General features: G+C 36.5%; 1 protein-coding gene across 1 annotated transcript in view; it reads left to right on the top strand.

Annotated features, from left to right (window-relative positions):
* Positions 1-11109, top strand: part of LOC120534565 (cilia- and flagella-associated protein 100-like) — a 33432-nt gene extending 22323 nt beyond the window's left edge. Inside the window, exons 8-15 of the mRNA XM_039762159.1 lie at positions 2970-3166; positions 3851-3932; positions 4156-4207; positions 7815-7957; positions 8120-8255; positions 9399-9601; positions 9896-9983; positions 10400-11109. Of these exons, the coding sequence (XP_039618093.1) occupies positions 2970-3166; positions 3851-3932; positions 4156-4207; positions 7815-7957; positions 8120-8255; positions 9399-9601; positions 9896-9983; positions 10400-10513 (1015 nt within the window). The 3' untranslated portion in view covers positions 10514-11109. The remainder of the gene's footprint in view (positions 1-2969; positions 3167-3850; positions 3933-4155; positions 4208-7814; positions 7958-8119; positions 8256-9398; positions 9602-9895; positions 9984-10399) is intronic.
* The last annotated feature ends 3125 nt before the right edge of the window (positions 11110-14234 follow it).

Raw genomic sequence — 14234 nt, 5'->3', positions numbered from 1 at the left:
AAAGTAGTCTTACTCACTATAAGCCATGGTTATTTTAATCCTACTTTTTCTTATTCTTTACTTGCATTGACAATGTTAAGAAGCTATATGATTGGTTCAGTCCTTCATAGCCTGAGATTTATGTAGAGTTCCTTGTTTCATTTATATAAAATTGGATTTACATTGCCAAATATTCTGAAGCAAATTTTAAGCAAACATCATTAAAGTGCACAAAAGATAAAAACTGACAGATCCAATCCAAACAACAATTGCTCCCTTAAACCAAGACCTTTCTGCTCAAAGAACACCTTTTTTACTGAAAAGAAAATTTTCCCGAAGAACACTTATTGGATTGGTTAAGTTTGACACCACTGCCATTAGTAAACATTAGGTCAGCTGCCATGTCTGTAGACTTTTATTACTATTGACAAGTCTAAGCAGATTAGTAAGTAAATCAAATTTATATTACTCATATAAATGTGACTTATTTACTATGCAGTTTATACTTGTCATTAGTAGTCAGTTTTCATTACAAGCAGACCTTTGACTACCCTGACAGCTTGCTTTGATACATATGTCTGCAGACTTTTTCAGAACAATAGGTATCTGAAAGGATATTAATTGTAAGCTTGTAACTGTAAATTGATTTTTTTACTCTGATGGATAAATTTGAACAACCAATATCTTGTATCTTTAAGTAGACTCTGATCCAAATCAGCAGGAGCTACACATTCCATTAAAAATCTAGTTGAGCATATCTTTTTGGTTTCTCTCGGTCACAAAACCTATTCTCTTTAGAATTGGACTTTTGTAACCAATCTGGACATGCTGGAAAATAATGGTCACTAGTTCTAAGACAAAGTCTTCCAAAATCTGGGTCTATGCCAGTGACTGAACTCAGTCAGGGAAAAGAAACATTACTTCAAGAAGGAAATCTCAGCACCTTTATTCTTGAGAGGATAGTGTATCACAACAGAAAACCAGTAAGAGTCACACTTTTTTCTAACTGAAATGTCTCATTAATTACTGGTACAGTGATTCCCTGCCTATCACGGAAGTTACGTTCCAGACCCATCAGTGATAGGTGAAAATCTGCGATATAGAAAGACCATATAAATAAGCATTCTTTTATAGTTTAAGCCTTATAATATCCCTCCCACAAGCTTTAAACACATGTAAACTTGTAATATCCAGGAGTTTTACCTTCTCTTGAAGGGTCAAGGTCTTTCTCTGGCTTTTAGGCTCACTACTACCAGAAGGCTTAGAAGATGCAGGATGCTTGGGAATCATCGTAGGGCTTAAAAAAAATGAAATGTTCACAAAACGTTTGTTCACAACAATCGGACCACAAGCAAGGTATGCAATACGCAGAGAACTGAGATGCGTTGGGGACCCATGCTTGCTGTTCTTGTGAGATTACACCACGTTAGCAGCAGCCAATCAGAACCCATGAGAATGAAAATCCCGCTCTGACTGGTTGAGTCTCCGCTTTCAGCCAATAACGGGCCTTGTAAGAAATCATCTGGGTACTGTAACGCATTTTAGTCAATATTTCCAGTTATGTTATAGTTATTATGAATTGTAATATGTATTGTTCTAACAAACTCTTGTCTAGCACGCGTAGTGACAAATAAAAAGTGTATGCTTTGTTATGAATTGTACACAACAGGTAAGGACGTACTTATTGAATTTTTACCCCATTTTTATTTATATACAGTACAGGTATATATATGTTATAATTACATTAATACATTGTTGTTATTAATAGTTTAGCATAGAAAAATGCTTATTTCCACGTAAAAAGTTGTCAAAAACCCTTAAAAAACGATCACTATAAAACCACAGATTTCCGCGATAGAAAATTAGATATGTTCCACAGAAAAATCTTCGATATATCGGGGGATCACTGTATTGCCAAAGGCAAAGCAGATAACTAATTCATAAGAAAATGAAAAGAACATAAGTCCAACAAACTCCTTTGTTTAGCTAATGGCTAAGCTGTCCAGATAACTTCTGAAATCATCCTGATGCTTCTTAAAAATTCATTGATTAACTAATATTAATTGATCCAATTCTTTCCCCCACACTCCAGAAACCAGATCTTTTGATTAAATTCTGAGGGGTGGCAGAACTGATACAATTTAGTTGATGCAGTGTCATGCTGGTTTTGTTGATGTGTTTCCAGACCGTAAAATTAAAGGACCAGCTTCAGGAAGCTTTCAAAATAGATCCAATGCTGCTTAAGCTACTTAAAAATTGAAACACGAGCCTTAAATTATTCTGAACCCACACTTCATCTATATCATATATGCTATTGTTATTGAAGTCTGACTTTTTATTGAATAAATTGTTAAAGAAAAAAACCTGTAAGATTTGGAAAATTATAAAGTTACTGGAAAAAAAAGTACTGTTTTAGGTGAACAAACCCAATTTTTAAAAGCTTCCTTTCAAAATAGGAAATGGCCTGTCATTAACAATTTGGTAAGCTGATTGTGGAAAAGCAGTATTTGTGTTTTGTTTGCCTTGTCTTGATTCACTGGGATTTTCATGATAGATCAATATGTCTCAGACATTTTACGTATTTAATCAGTGTCTTTGTCTAATATGGCACCTTATTTTTGCCTTTATTTTGCATTGTTGGAATTAGGCCTCTGAAATGAATTCACATTTGAACAAAATACTGCTTGTGTCCTATCAACATGGCCCAGCAAGCTCCTAGGGAAAATGTTTTTTCTGATAGTTGACACATGTACCTTTACATTGATGTTATCTATTGATGCTGATAGGTCATAGAAGGCTTCTTTAAGCATTTTTCAGTAAATGACAGAGAGACATTTGGTAGAATGGTCACCCAGGTGCTGGTCTCCGTTAAGAGATCATCTCATTGGTAACAGAGATAAAAATGATGATCATTAGCCAGAGGGGAATTTTGTTATAAAAGACTCATGGGGACATTTTAAAAGACTGTAAACTTGTTTTTTTTTTTTCAGGACCATCATGAAAAACAAAGAAACACTAAATACATATCTGCAGTATAAATTGTTTTTGATGAATGCCTCTCCACCAGTGTGGAAAGAGGAACAGGAAAGAAAAGAAATGCTAAGAAAGGAAGCAAAACAGCAATACACTGGGAAACAGAATGGAGAAAATGTGTCCCTAGCAGAATCAGCCCCGACAGCTTTACAAGGTAGGTGTGCGCAGAATTTTTTTATATTGATGTCTGTGCTTAGTAGAAAAGATACAACATCAAACCAAGCGAGACTTTTTTCCAGCTAGTTTCTTAGTATTTTTATATACTTAAGGGTAAAAGCTTACTTTATCAAGCATATCTGATACATAGGCAGGGAAGGTGTGATTAGGCTAAGATTTTACTTTGCTGTTATAGTGGCTTTATGATTTAAAAAAAGTCTTAAATGATACTGTATTTGCCATTTACCCATACTTACCCATATTTTTATTAAAGCCTATATTTTTTTGTTGTAAATTAATAAAGAAATTAATTATAAAATAAACAAAAATATGAAAATTACAAGAATATGAGATAGGATAAAGTGGGTTGGGAAGATGGATGGATGAGAATAAAAAATCCTACCATGATCAAACATTCAACTTGAACTAGATCAATTTAAGTTAGATTTATTGTTAGAATGGATAATTTGTTTTTGTATTCTCATAGTGGTCAAGACACAAATAAACCCTCTAAACTTCAAAATATTCTCTTTCATTTTTGTTATAGTTTTAATAACACCAAAGTAACACAACAGCAGATATTTTGAGCAGCTCTTACATTTTCATTATTGCATGCATTAGAGATGAGATATTGCTTAAGTTTCAATCCTTTTGTATTTTTACTCTGTTACCATTCATTTAGCTGAAAAGTCTATCCCAAATAAAACAGCGAACATCATGTTACCTGAATTGATGTCTCCTGAAGAAAACATGAGCTGCACAAGGTCAGTAAATGTTTTGGTATAATTATAGCCACATTTCACCCTATTTTCAAGTAACATAAGCTACATATATAGTACAGTTCTGTGCTTTGATAATGGCATTTTCTATGTTAAATAGCTTGTTAATTTGTCAGAATTGTATAGTTTCAGATAAAACTCATGTTGTGGTACCAATAACTGAACTCATTTAACTGCCAAAAACTGTCTTATTTTTTTCTTCTACTAGGGAGATCACAGATCATTTTATAGAAGAATCTGATTTTCTAGACTATGATGAGGTTTGATTTCCACTCTTTTTTAATGAATTGACAATGTTCATTTTAGTGTTATATAGGTTTTTGGAATCTTGTTGTGTTATTTCTGTATGTTATAATTATTCACACGTTTTGCTACAATACCCTATAGGCATGGAGGTTAGGTTGAATTTCTACTCTAAATGGACCTGGTATGAGTAAATGTGGATGAATGCTTATGTTTACTCTTGTGATGTTGAAGGCACTTATTAGTTTTTATTAATTTCTGCTGAGATAAGCTTCAGCTCCAATTTGATATGAATTAGGATTTTTTGAGGCTTCAGAATTATTCTGCAGTAATTTTGTATTCACACATTCCTTTAACATATGCCAGTATTTTTAAATTGTCATTTATTGCATGATATTTTATATGAGGTCACTACTCTTCTACTAGTTTTATATCAATGTTTTTATTTGTTTTATCTTTGTTACTTATTCATTAACATTCTTGCCTAATCTTATGTTTTTCTTTTCTTGGTGCTTTCTCTTTGACTTCTTGTAAAGCATTTTGAGATATATTGTTTGTATGAAAATATGCTATATAAATAAATGTTGTTGTTGTTGCTTTTCTATTGCCTTTTCTGTCATTTTTGTGTTTTCTGATGGCCTCAGCCATACTGTTCAGAGCAACAAGGTACCATAGCCACCTTGTAACGGCTGGAAGTCAAAGTCATCACTAAAAAAGATGATTGTGTACAACTTCTGGGACCAGAATTTTGAATATTTTATTGTGATAAAACTTTTCTCGTAGCTTTAGTTTTTTCAAATAATTTTAGGGAAACAGGAGTTTGTGCATGTTTTGTCTCTGAGCTTCACTCACATATTTGCACTATTCTGGCTTTGAACTTTGCCTGTTTTTAACAATGATTTTGGCCCTTTTTTATTTTTTGATCCTTTTCCTTTTTTTAATGTGTTAGCTAATTATAATCTAGCATAATACAAAACACCATAAATGCCTCATGTTTTAATAAGAGGTTCAGAAAATGAATGTAAAATGGATAAAAAGGTTTGTTATATTAAGAGTTACATGTTGTCATATTGTTACACTGTAGACCTTTTATCCCAACATGTCACCCAATAGTTTTCAGTAGTTACCTCCGTTATCCCAAAGACACACATGTTGATTGATCCAAGGCCTGAAATACAGATATTTTCATGACTGTGACCAGTCATTGACTGGGATAGGACATGGTATCTTATAATCCTCTAATGGAAAATGCAGGTTAAGAAAATGGGTGTATAGATGTTATAAGAATAAAACAAAATGAGATACACTTTTAAAAATAAAGGGGTCAGAATGGTTTTTGGCAGAAATGCCATAGTGGAACTATTATGGTAGTTTTTATCCCAAAAGTCCCATCCATAAGAAGCTTTCAGAAAGAACTTTTATTTATTTAGATTCATAACAAGCTCCATGCAATAAATAACTATGAATAAATGGTGTGGTACCCAGCCGGTCCCGCTGACATCAAGAGGACAGGCATGGAACCTGCGACGGAGGAGCCAACCAGGCAAGTCGCGGGCTGTCGGTAGGGGCGGTGAGCACTGCCGGTACAGAGACCGACTGGATGCGCGGGGTGAGTGTCCTGGCAGCGCTTCTGGCCCTCCCTTTTCTCTTTCCACAGGACCGAAGCCCCGACGAGCGCTGGGGCCGACACCGTGTGGAACCTGCCCTCCTGGAATGGGCCGCTCCGCGGGAGGGGGCGAGAGCGGCGCAGACCAGAGGGGCGCGTCGGCGTTGGAGGGGGTGCCGAAATGAGATGTCCCAGGGTGCTGTGTTGGACCCTGGGGACATAGTAGGACCCTCTCTGGGAACGTGCTGCCCTTTCGGGGAGTGTCGCTCGGACCCACGTGTCTTCGCTAGCGGTGGGGCACTGTGGTACCCGGCCGGGACGCCCAGGAGGACCGGAGGAGGGCTTGTGCCTCCTCCAGACCACGAGGGGGCGTCCGCCCTGGTTATGTTGGGGGCCTCGGGTAAAGGGCTTGGAAGCCCAGCCCTGTAGGGACCTGTGGCCACCGCCAGGTGGCGCCCCAGTGCCTGAATATCCTGGGAGCCCAGCACTTCCACCACACCAGGAAGTGCTGGGGGGAAGACGACCGGGGACACCCGGACGGCTTCCGGGTGCGCAGCCGGCACTTCCGCCACACTGGGGCATGACTACGGAGGAATGCCGGGAAGCAGCTGGAGCCCATCCGGATTTCTATTTAAGGGGCCGCCTCCCTCCAGTCATTAGCGGAAGTCGGGTGGAAGAGGACGGAGCTGGAGAAAGGACTGGAGGTGGCCAGGAGAGAGGCACAGAGACTGAGAGGCCTGGAAATTGGGGGAATCGGTGCTGGAGGCACTGGGGTTTATGGTGCACGTAATTTGTAAATAGTTGTAAATAAACAGTTTTTTGGGTGCAACAACGATGTCCATCTGTCTGTGCCCGGGCCAGCGTCCACAATGGTAACAGATTTGTGAAATACCAATGGGTCATAATTTTAAAAAGACTTTTTCTGCATATAATAACAAAGGCCCAATCCAGGTTCTCTTAATCTATTAGTGTCCTGCTATACATGTCTATACATTAAATATTTCAGTTCTTTTATATATACTGTGGTGAGTGGCAGGGGGTGGTACCCAGCCGGGACACCCAGGAGGACCGGAGGAGGGCTTGCACCTCCTCCAGACCACGAGGGGGCGACTGCCCTGGTGGCTTTGGGGACCACGGGAAAAGAGCTTAGAAGCTCAACCCTATATGGGCCCTTGGTCACCGCCAGGGGGCGCCCCAATGCCTGAGGTGCCCTGGCCCTCAGCACTTCTGCCACACCCGGTACCTCCGCCACACTTGGGAGTGCACCTGGAGCACATCTGGGTAGGGATAAAAGGGGCCGCCTCCCTCCATTCGTTGTCTTGAGTCGGGAGCGGAGGATGACGGAGCTCGGGAGGAGAGGAAAGGAGGCGTCCTGAAGAGAGAGAGGCATCATTGAGAAGGCCTGGACTTGGGGGAGTTTTGAGGTTGTGTGTGTTTCACTTGTAAATATTAGTTGTATAATAAACGTGTGGCGGTGCTTTAAACATGTCTACCTGTCTGTGTCCGGGCCAGCTTCCACAATACATTAGGAAGTTTATCAAAGTACAAAAAACAGCTTTATATGCAAAGAACCCTTCTCAGAATGAAAGGATTCTTTATCAAGCAATAGTTATATGAGGAAAAACAAAACCCAGTAAAGAACCATTATTTTTAAGAGTACAGGGCATTTCAAACCATAATAAGGAAATTTTATGAGGGCATGGGCAATTTACAAAATTTTCTCACACCTGCTGTATCCATTTCAAGGCTGTTAGAGATTGGAGCCTAACCAGCAGCATTAGGAAGCACAAGGCAAGAAAGTGCGCCATTCTATCGCAAGCTTACTCACACACACCCATAAAGGACCAGTTTTTAATTACTAATTAACCTAACATTTGGGGTGTATAGAAAGCAAGACCATTTAGAGAAAAACTTGTGCAGATATAGGAATAAAATGCAACATTTGTTATTAGCCTTATTTTATCTTATTGTATTTTATATGAGCGTCACATAATATGTGTATAACTCTCAATTGGCAGGAACCTGAATTATACTTTACAGATCCAAAGCAGCTATTGAATATTTTAATAGAAATTGAAGATGATATTATTTCATATATTCACAATAATCAGGAAGATAAAGCTTGGAAGCTCAAGATTCTTCAGCTCAGACATAAAAGTTTGTACGTCTACATTTTGCATTTGGTTTTTCAAAGAAAATTAAAGACTTAAAATTGAATTAAAATTCGGAATTTCTTTTAGGGGTTTAGTTGTAAATAAGTATTCTCGTTGTTTCAAGCACAAAATAAAATCCCTTAAATATGTTCTCTATTTGTCTCTATCAGCAATGATGAAATTTATGCACTAAAGAAGAAGAGGGATAAACTGAAAGCAACCATTACAAGTGAAACAGAAAAAGCTACAGACTTGGAGCTGAAACTGGAGTTTTTTTCCAATAGTGAATACAATGCAGAAAAACAAGTAATTTCCATTGCATTTTCTTAAATTATTTCTCTTCTTAATGCTTGACTAATAAGTTAAAATGTGCCTTTTTATTTGTCTAGTAAAAATAAATGAGGATTCAAAGTAAAATTAACAGTATACTATTCTGTCACACATGCACGCCTGAGGATCACCATCTACGCTCTTCCCATTTATGTGATACCACCCCAGGCCGAGAGGGATTGCTGCCATTAACTGACCCGTCATTGTCTTCCTCCACAGTGCCAATAAACTGCCCAGTGAGGAACATTGACTCCCATTCCAGTCCCTGGACTTAAAAAGGTCAACCACATGGAAGGAGGCATCAGTTGATAGAGAGACTACCGGAGCAAAAGAGCTCTGTATTTATTGACCCACTGACAGAGCCATTAATGGTGGCATGGTTTTGTTTGTAAGAACTGAGAGTAAACGGTGAGGGCCAGGTTGCCACTCCAAAATTCTTCCATTATTTGACCCATTTTTACCTCAGATGACTACAATTCTAATATACTAGCTGTAATATATAGGCAATAATATTATAATGCAAGACGTTTCTAAAACACTGATGATCCATAAGCAATATAGGTGCAAATATTGTTTCCTCTAGCATAAGGCCAATAAATGAGAGTTCTTTTTGTCAGGTTTTGCCCCAGACCCTTCTTCCATGTTCTGCTCACTTCCACCTCCACCCATCTAATTTGATTAAATGAAACATTAATCATGTAGTTGCTCTAAAATGTCGTCTCTAGCTTTAGAATAAAAACCTTCTCATTCAACTTAAAGCAGTTTTTGATAGAGAGTCCTCTGTGTGTGTGTGTGTGTTTTTTTTTTACTTTTTTTGCGATTCAGGCGAGATGTAATCATCTTTATCATCATTAATCGTCATTACATCTCACCTGAAGAAGGGATATTGTAATCTTTTTAGCTAGCTAATAAAAGGTGTCATTTTGCTTGACTTCTCACTAGACTCATCATTGATAAAGTCATGGATTCTCCAAGACTGAAGCCAAATTCAGAGTGCTTTGTTGAGCAGATGATTTACCCCCAGCACACTGCTAACAACCAGAATATTATATAATGCATAAAAAGGTTATAAACAGATACTCTTGTGTTGAATAAGCAAAACTTATTTTTGCCTGATAGGAAAAAATGCTTAACATCTTGCATTTAAAAGTAAAAGAGGTGCGCCAGGCTTGCATTGGTGGAATTGACGCAGACAGCAGTACACAGCAGCTGTTAGCAAGCCTAGAAGACAGACTAAATGAGTTGCTAGACACTGTGGAAACACTGCCCTATAATAAAGTGAAATATGCTCGAAAAATTCATCGAAAGGAAATTAATCTAAGGTAATTGCAGACATTATTATTATAATTATGGTTTACCAGCATGGGATGATAGCGACTTTTAGTTAATATTAATTGGTTTTAAAAAGTGCAATGTTTTGTTTAGAGAAGTCGTCACATTGACATATAGTTTTAGTTAGAGACTCATGTAAAAATGATTGTTAAATGAAATAGAGGCATTTGCAAACTTTAAGACACTGATAAAACTAAAGACGATTCAGTCGGTAATTGCCGTTATTAATTTTGTTTTCCACCAGTGTGTTTATTTTTTAAACTGTACTTTTCAATTTCTTCAAGAATACAAGAGGAAAATATCAGATTAGCAAAAGAACTAAATGAGAAACTGCAGATGGAAAAAGCAGCAGCACAAAATGAAAAGCGAATGGTCTGTATCATAAAATGCATTTAAATTAATTGGTCATAATTTTTTAAACTGTAAAGTATTTTTAAATACTGACAGTGTGGTGTGTTTGCTATACCACATGACTGCAAATACAATTTCCTCATCTGATTTTCTGTAGTATTAGGCAAATCATTTACACATTTGTAAACTGCTTTTGCTTCATTTGTAAAACACATCTGTAAACAATTGCACTGTTGTTCAATTCTGAAGTGGCATTAGGGGCTGGTGTTTCACTATAAAAAGGTGTTTGTTGATAAAGGAAAATTGCAAAAGCATATTACTCCATTGTGAGTATAATAGGCAGAGAAACCTTAATTTGTTTTATTTAAATTTCTTTTTAGTCTATGCAACACATTTTCCACTTTTTTAGATCCAAACAATTGCGTTTATTTCCATAGGTCGGAAGAAGACTAGTGTACCGGTCGCAGCCACCAACAACAGAAAATATAAATATGAACAAGCAGCCAATGAGCAGCAAGGAACAAGAAGAACTATCATATTTCTTCGCCTGAGGCTTTAAAGCTATTTCTCAGATGTACAAAGTTGTCTTAACAGACAAAAAAAGTTTAATTGAATTTTTGAATTTTTCCTGATGTTACTGTATGCACCCACCATGTACAAATCATTTACATTTTAGTTAATTTTTGCTTTTTCAAGGACAAATAAGATTTCAGCGTGGCAAAAAATAAAATAAAAATGATTACTGTAAGAAAGCACGGCACAGTAGAGTAATAGTGACGCTGTCTTTTTGATGTGCTAGGGTCACATACCTGTGGAGCTTCCACATTCATCCTGTGTCTCTGTGGTTTTTTTTTTCTCTTCCCACATTGGTTTTCTCCACTGTTTTGGCTTAATAGGTGTTTCTATATTTGTCCTCTTTGTGTGTGTGGGCCATGCAAAAGACTGGCACAATCTCTAATGCCTGCTGCCTGCTTGATGCTGCTGGAATATGCATGAATTAGATCATTCAGGTTTGAGAACATTGTAGTTTCTGTGAGTACATGTGCAGCAAGCAGAAATAGTAATTATGAACTCTGAGCAACTCAGTCTGATCCTAAGATGTAAATATCTGAGATGTTTCCATGCTTAAGTGTAATAATGCTATTTTTAGAAAGATTTATCAATGGTTTTGTAAAAATGTGAATTTCCCCTTGGGATTAATAAAGTATCTATCTATCTATCTCTTTCTATCTATCTAAATAGTTTCACAAAACAAATTTATTTAAGACATGCAGAATAAAATTATGCTTATGAAAAGTTAAATGTTTATTTACATGTGATCCTGAACTGATGAATTGGGTTTGAATTATTTTTAAAAATTTTCATACCTAGACTGCAAATGTGAGCTTTGATCATTTTCAGGTAAAAACAAACCTGCCATGCTTTTGCTTTGTTTAATTCTACAGTACTGTGTTCTTTCTTTCTTGACTTATTGATGAATGGTGTGCTTGTAGAATTTGTTAGAATGCAGAATCCATTCATCATTTTGCATTTATGTACTGTGCATAAGTTTTGGTGCTAACAGTGGGGGGGCTAATAGATGCTGAGGTCTCAGATTGCCCTGCAAATGCTGACAAAAATATCTTGGATGAACATGCTCAGTTCTTTTCAGCAGCCATAATGGCAGGTATCATTAATGGTTATAAATGAAAAATTCAGGCTCACTCAAGATGCCTTGTATTACTGTACAGATATGAAGGCCAAAAGGAAAAGGGTGTTCATTTTCAGTCTGATAAGGTGGAATACAGCAGTCAGGTGTTGTTTACACTGTAAAAACATTCAACTTCAAAAAAAGTAAATTGAGCCAATTATGAAAAATTACCTTGAGAAGCAATTCATTATAATATTGAGCCATCTTAAGAAGCAATTATATTCAGCATTTCTAGCAATGTGTTGTGGCACAGTGTAGGTATAATAGGCTATGGAAGTACAAACTGCACAATTTAGTCATTGATGCTTGAGCAGAAAGGGCCATTTTAGGCAAATGTAATTTCCCCTTGTCCTTTTCTCTATGTACAGATGACACTTTAGATTCCACAAATTGAAATCTTGTACATATACTCCGGTACAAGATAAAAGAATGTAAATGTACATTTATGGCAGTTTCACTTCTTCCATGTAATTATGCATAAGAAAAGGAAAAGCCAAGAGATTAAAGTTACTAAGATTTTTACATTCATATTTTTTTCTTTGATAAGATAATTAGAATAACAGCAACAATCAGTTGGATGTCTTTAACTGCTTTTAACTTTCTTAACATTTGTTGTCAGCGCTATGATGGGTATATGTAAGCAATTTAAAAAATATTAAGGAAACCAGTTGTATAACATTTTCAGATGTACTCAACAAACAAGAAATATAGTTGAACTTATAGAAATTATTAAGTTTAAGCAGTGTCCAGTCACAAAATACATTTTATCCATTTTAATGACATTGTTGAACTAACAAAAATCTAGAATTTCAGGCTGGCTAAACTACAGAATGTAAATACATAAATAAAGGACATATAAACATTTGACAAGTAAAGTCAAGAACTGATTGCAAATTAAAGTGCTCTTTGACAGATATTACTTTATAACCTATGAACTAAAGTGTATTTGACTAATTTGCCCAAAGTTAAGCTTTGCCCAAATATATATATATATACTGTATATATATATATATATATATATATTTTACATTGCAGTAATACATTAGCTTTATTTGCCAAACACGGCTTTGTCTAGTGAATTCATCAGTGGTACTTCACGGCTGGATCCAAATTGGAGCTGTTGCAGATTTACGTTGATTAGACAGGCAGACAGCAATTTATGTGTTCCAAGAATGAAATTTATCCTTTAGCAAAATCTTAATAAATGAATAACAGAACAAATAGCCTCCCCACTCCAACACCCACCGGAATTACTTAGAAGACTGGGCAACTTCTGACTTACCCAAAGATAAAAAGAATAGCCACATTCACAGTGAAACATTATAAAGCCATATAAATGGGAGTATAAAAGTTTTGGACAGAAGAACTTCCTGACACACTTCATTAGCTAGAAGTACTCAGTGCTAGTGTGTCAAAGAGAGGATGCACAGAATTGTTCATAAATGCACTCATAATGGTTTTATTTTCATTCTCTCCTTCATTACTACATCCTGAGAGTCCAGAGAGCAACCCTTAATTGAGGCTGCCTTTTTAATTAGACTGTTAATCCAGTGGATCTTTCTTGAAGAAATGTTACCAGCCTACCACATCACAGAAAATTGCACTGGCCAGCACAGAGTTACTGTATGTAAAGGATATAACTATCTACATTAAAGAAGCACAGTCTCCTAAGAAAAACAAGCCTGCTTTGCCCTTTCTAATATAGTTCTTTTGTGTTACAAGATCATTCCAGCCTGTCATTGATGTTGTTAAGCTGCAAACTATTCTTTCTACACCAAGAAAATGTTCTCCTGACTATCCATCAGCTGCAACTGTAAAGGTGGATTATGTGGAAACCTCACTTGGAGAGCCTTTGTTTAATCAAAATATCTGACAACCAGGTAAGTGTAAGACACTGACCTTTATGTTGTCTTGGAAACGACATTATGGGTCAAACCGACCTAGTCATCAAACTTCGCAACACTCAGCAAAACTATTCCAAAATGGCGGAGCCTAGAAGGACAAAAATTTAGTGCCACTGGAGAAGGCTAATCATATTTAACACTAGTAAAAAACAAATGGGAATATAAAATAAATACTACCAACAGTCTCCCAGACCTTTAATATTGCAGGAGCTATACTTTACAAAGTTTTAAAAGTCAAGGAAGAATTTGAAAAAAATTTAAAACCATATGCCCAGTCATAACGGATAAAAATCTGTGTATCCTAAGAAGGTATACTTTTTCAGCATATCCTTAAAACTCAGTTTAAAAATGCATTGCATTTATAACGACACTGGCACAAGCACATGGATTATAATACTTATATATATAAATCAGGATGCTCTATAAAGAATCACATGAATACAGGCTCCTTAATAAGGGATTCATTTAAAAAGCTTTGCATGGATTACAGTGTGAATATATGTGCAAATTTATAAAACTTAGTATACGCACAGGTTTACCACTTATAAATTACAATCACCTTGTAAATATGTGTATGTGATCTCAAAGGCTACCCTGAAACAACTATGTATGGAGCATGCTAATAAACCTCATACATATGCAATCACAATGCTGCAAAACTTCATTGGCTACTACAGC

This window comes from Polypterus senegalus, chromosome 8 (assembly GCF_016835505.1).
Source record: "Polypterus senegalus isolate Bchr_013 chromosome 8, ASM1683550v1, whole genome shotgun sequence".
Taxonomy (NCBI): domain Eukaryota; kingdom Metazoa; phylum Chordata; class Cladistia; order Polypteriformes; family Polypteridae; genus Polypterus; species Polypterus senegalus.
The sequence above is the reverse complement of the archived record's forward strand: the minus strand, read 5'-3'. Positions and strand labels throughout refer to the sequence as shown.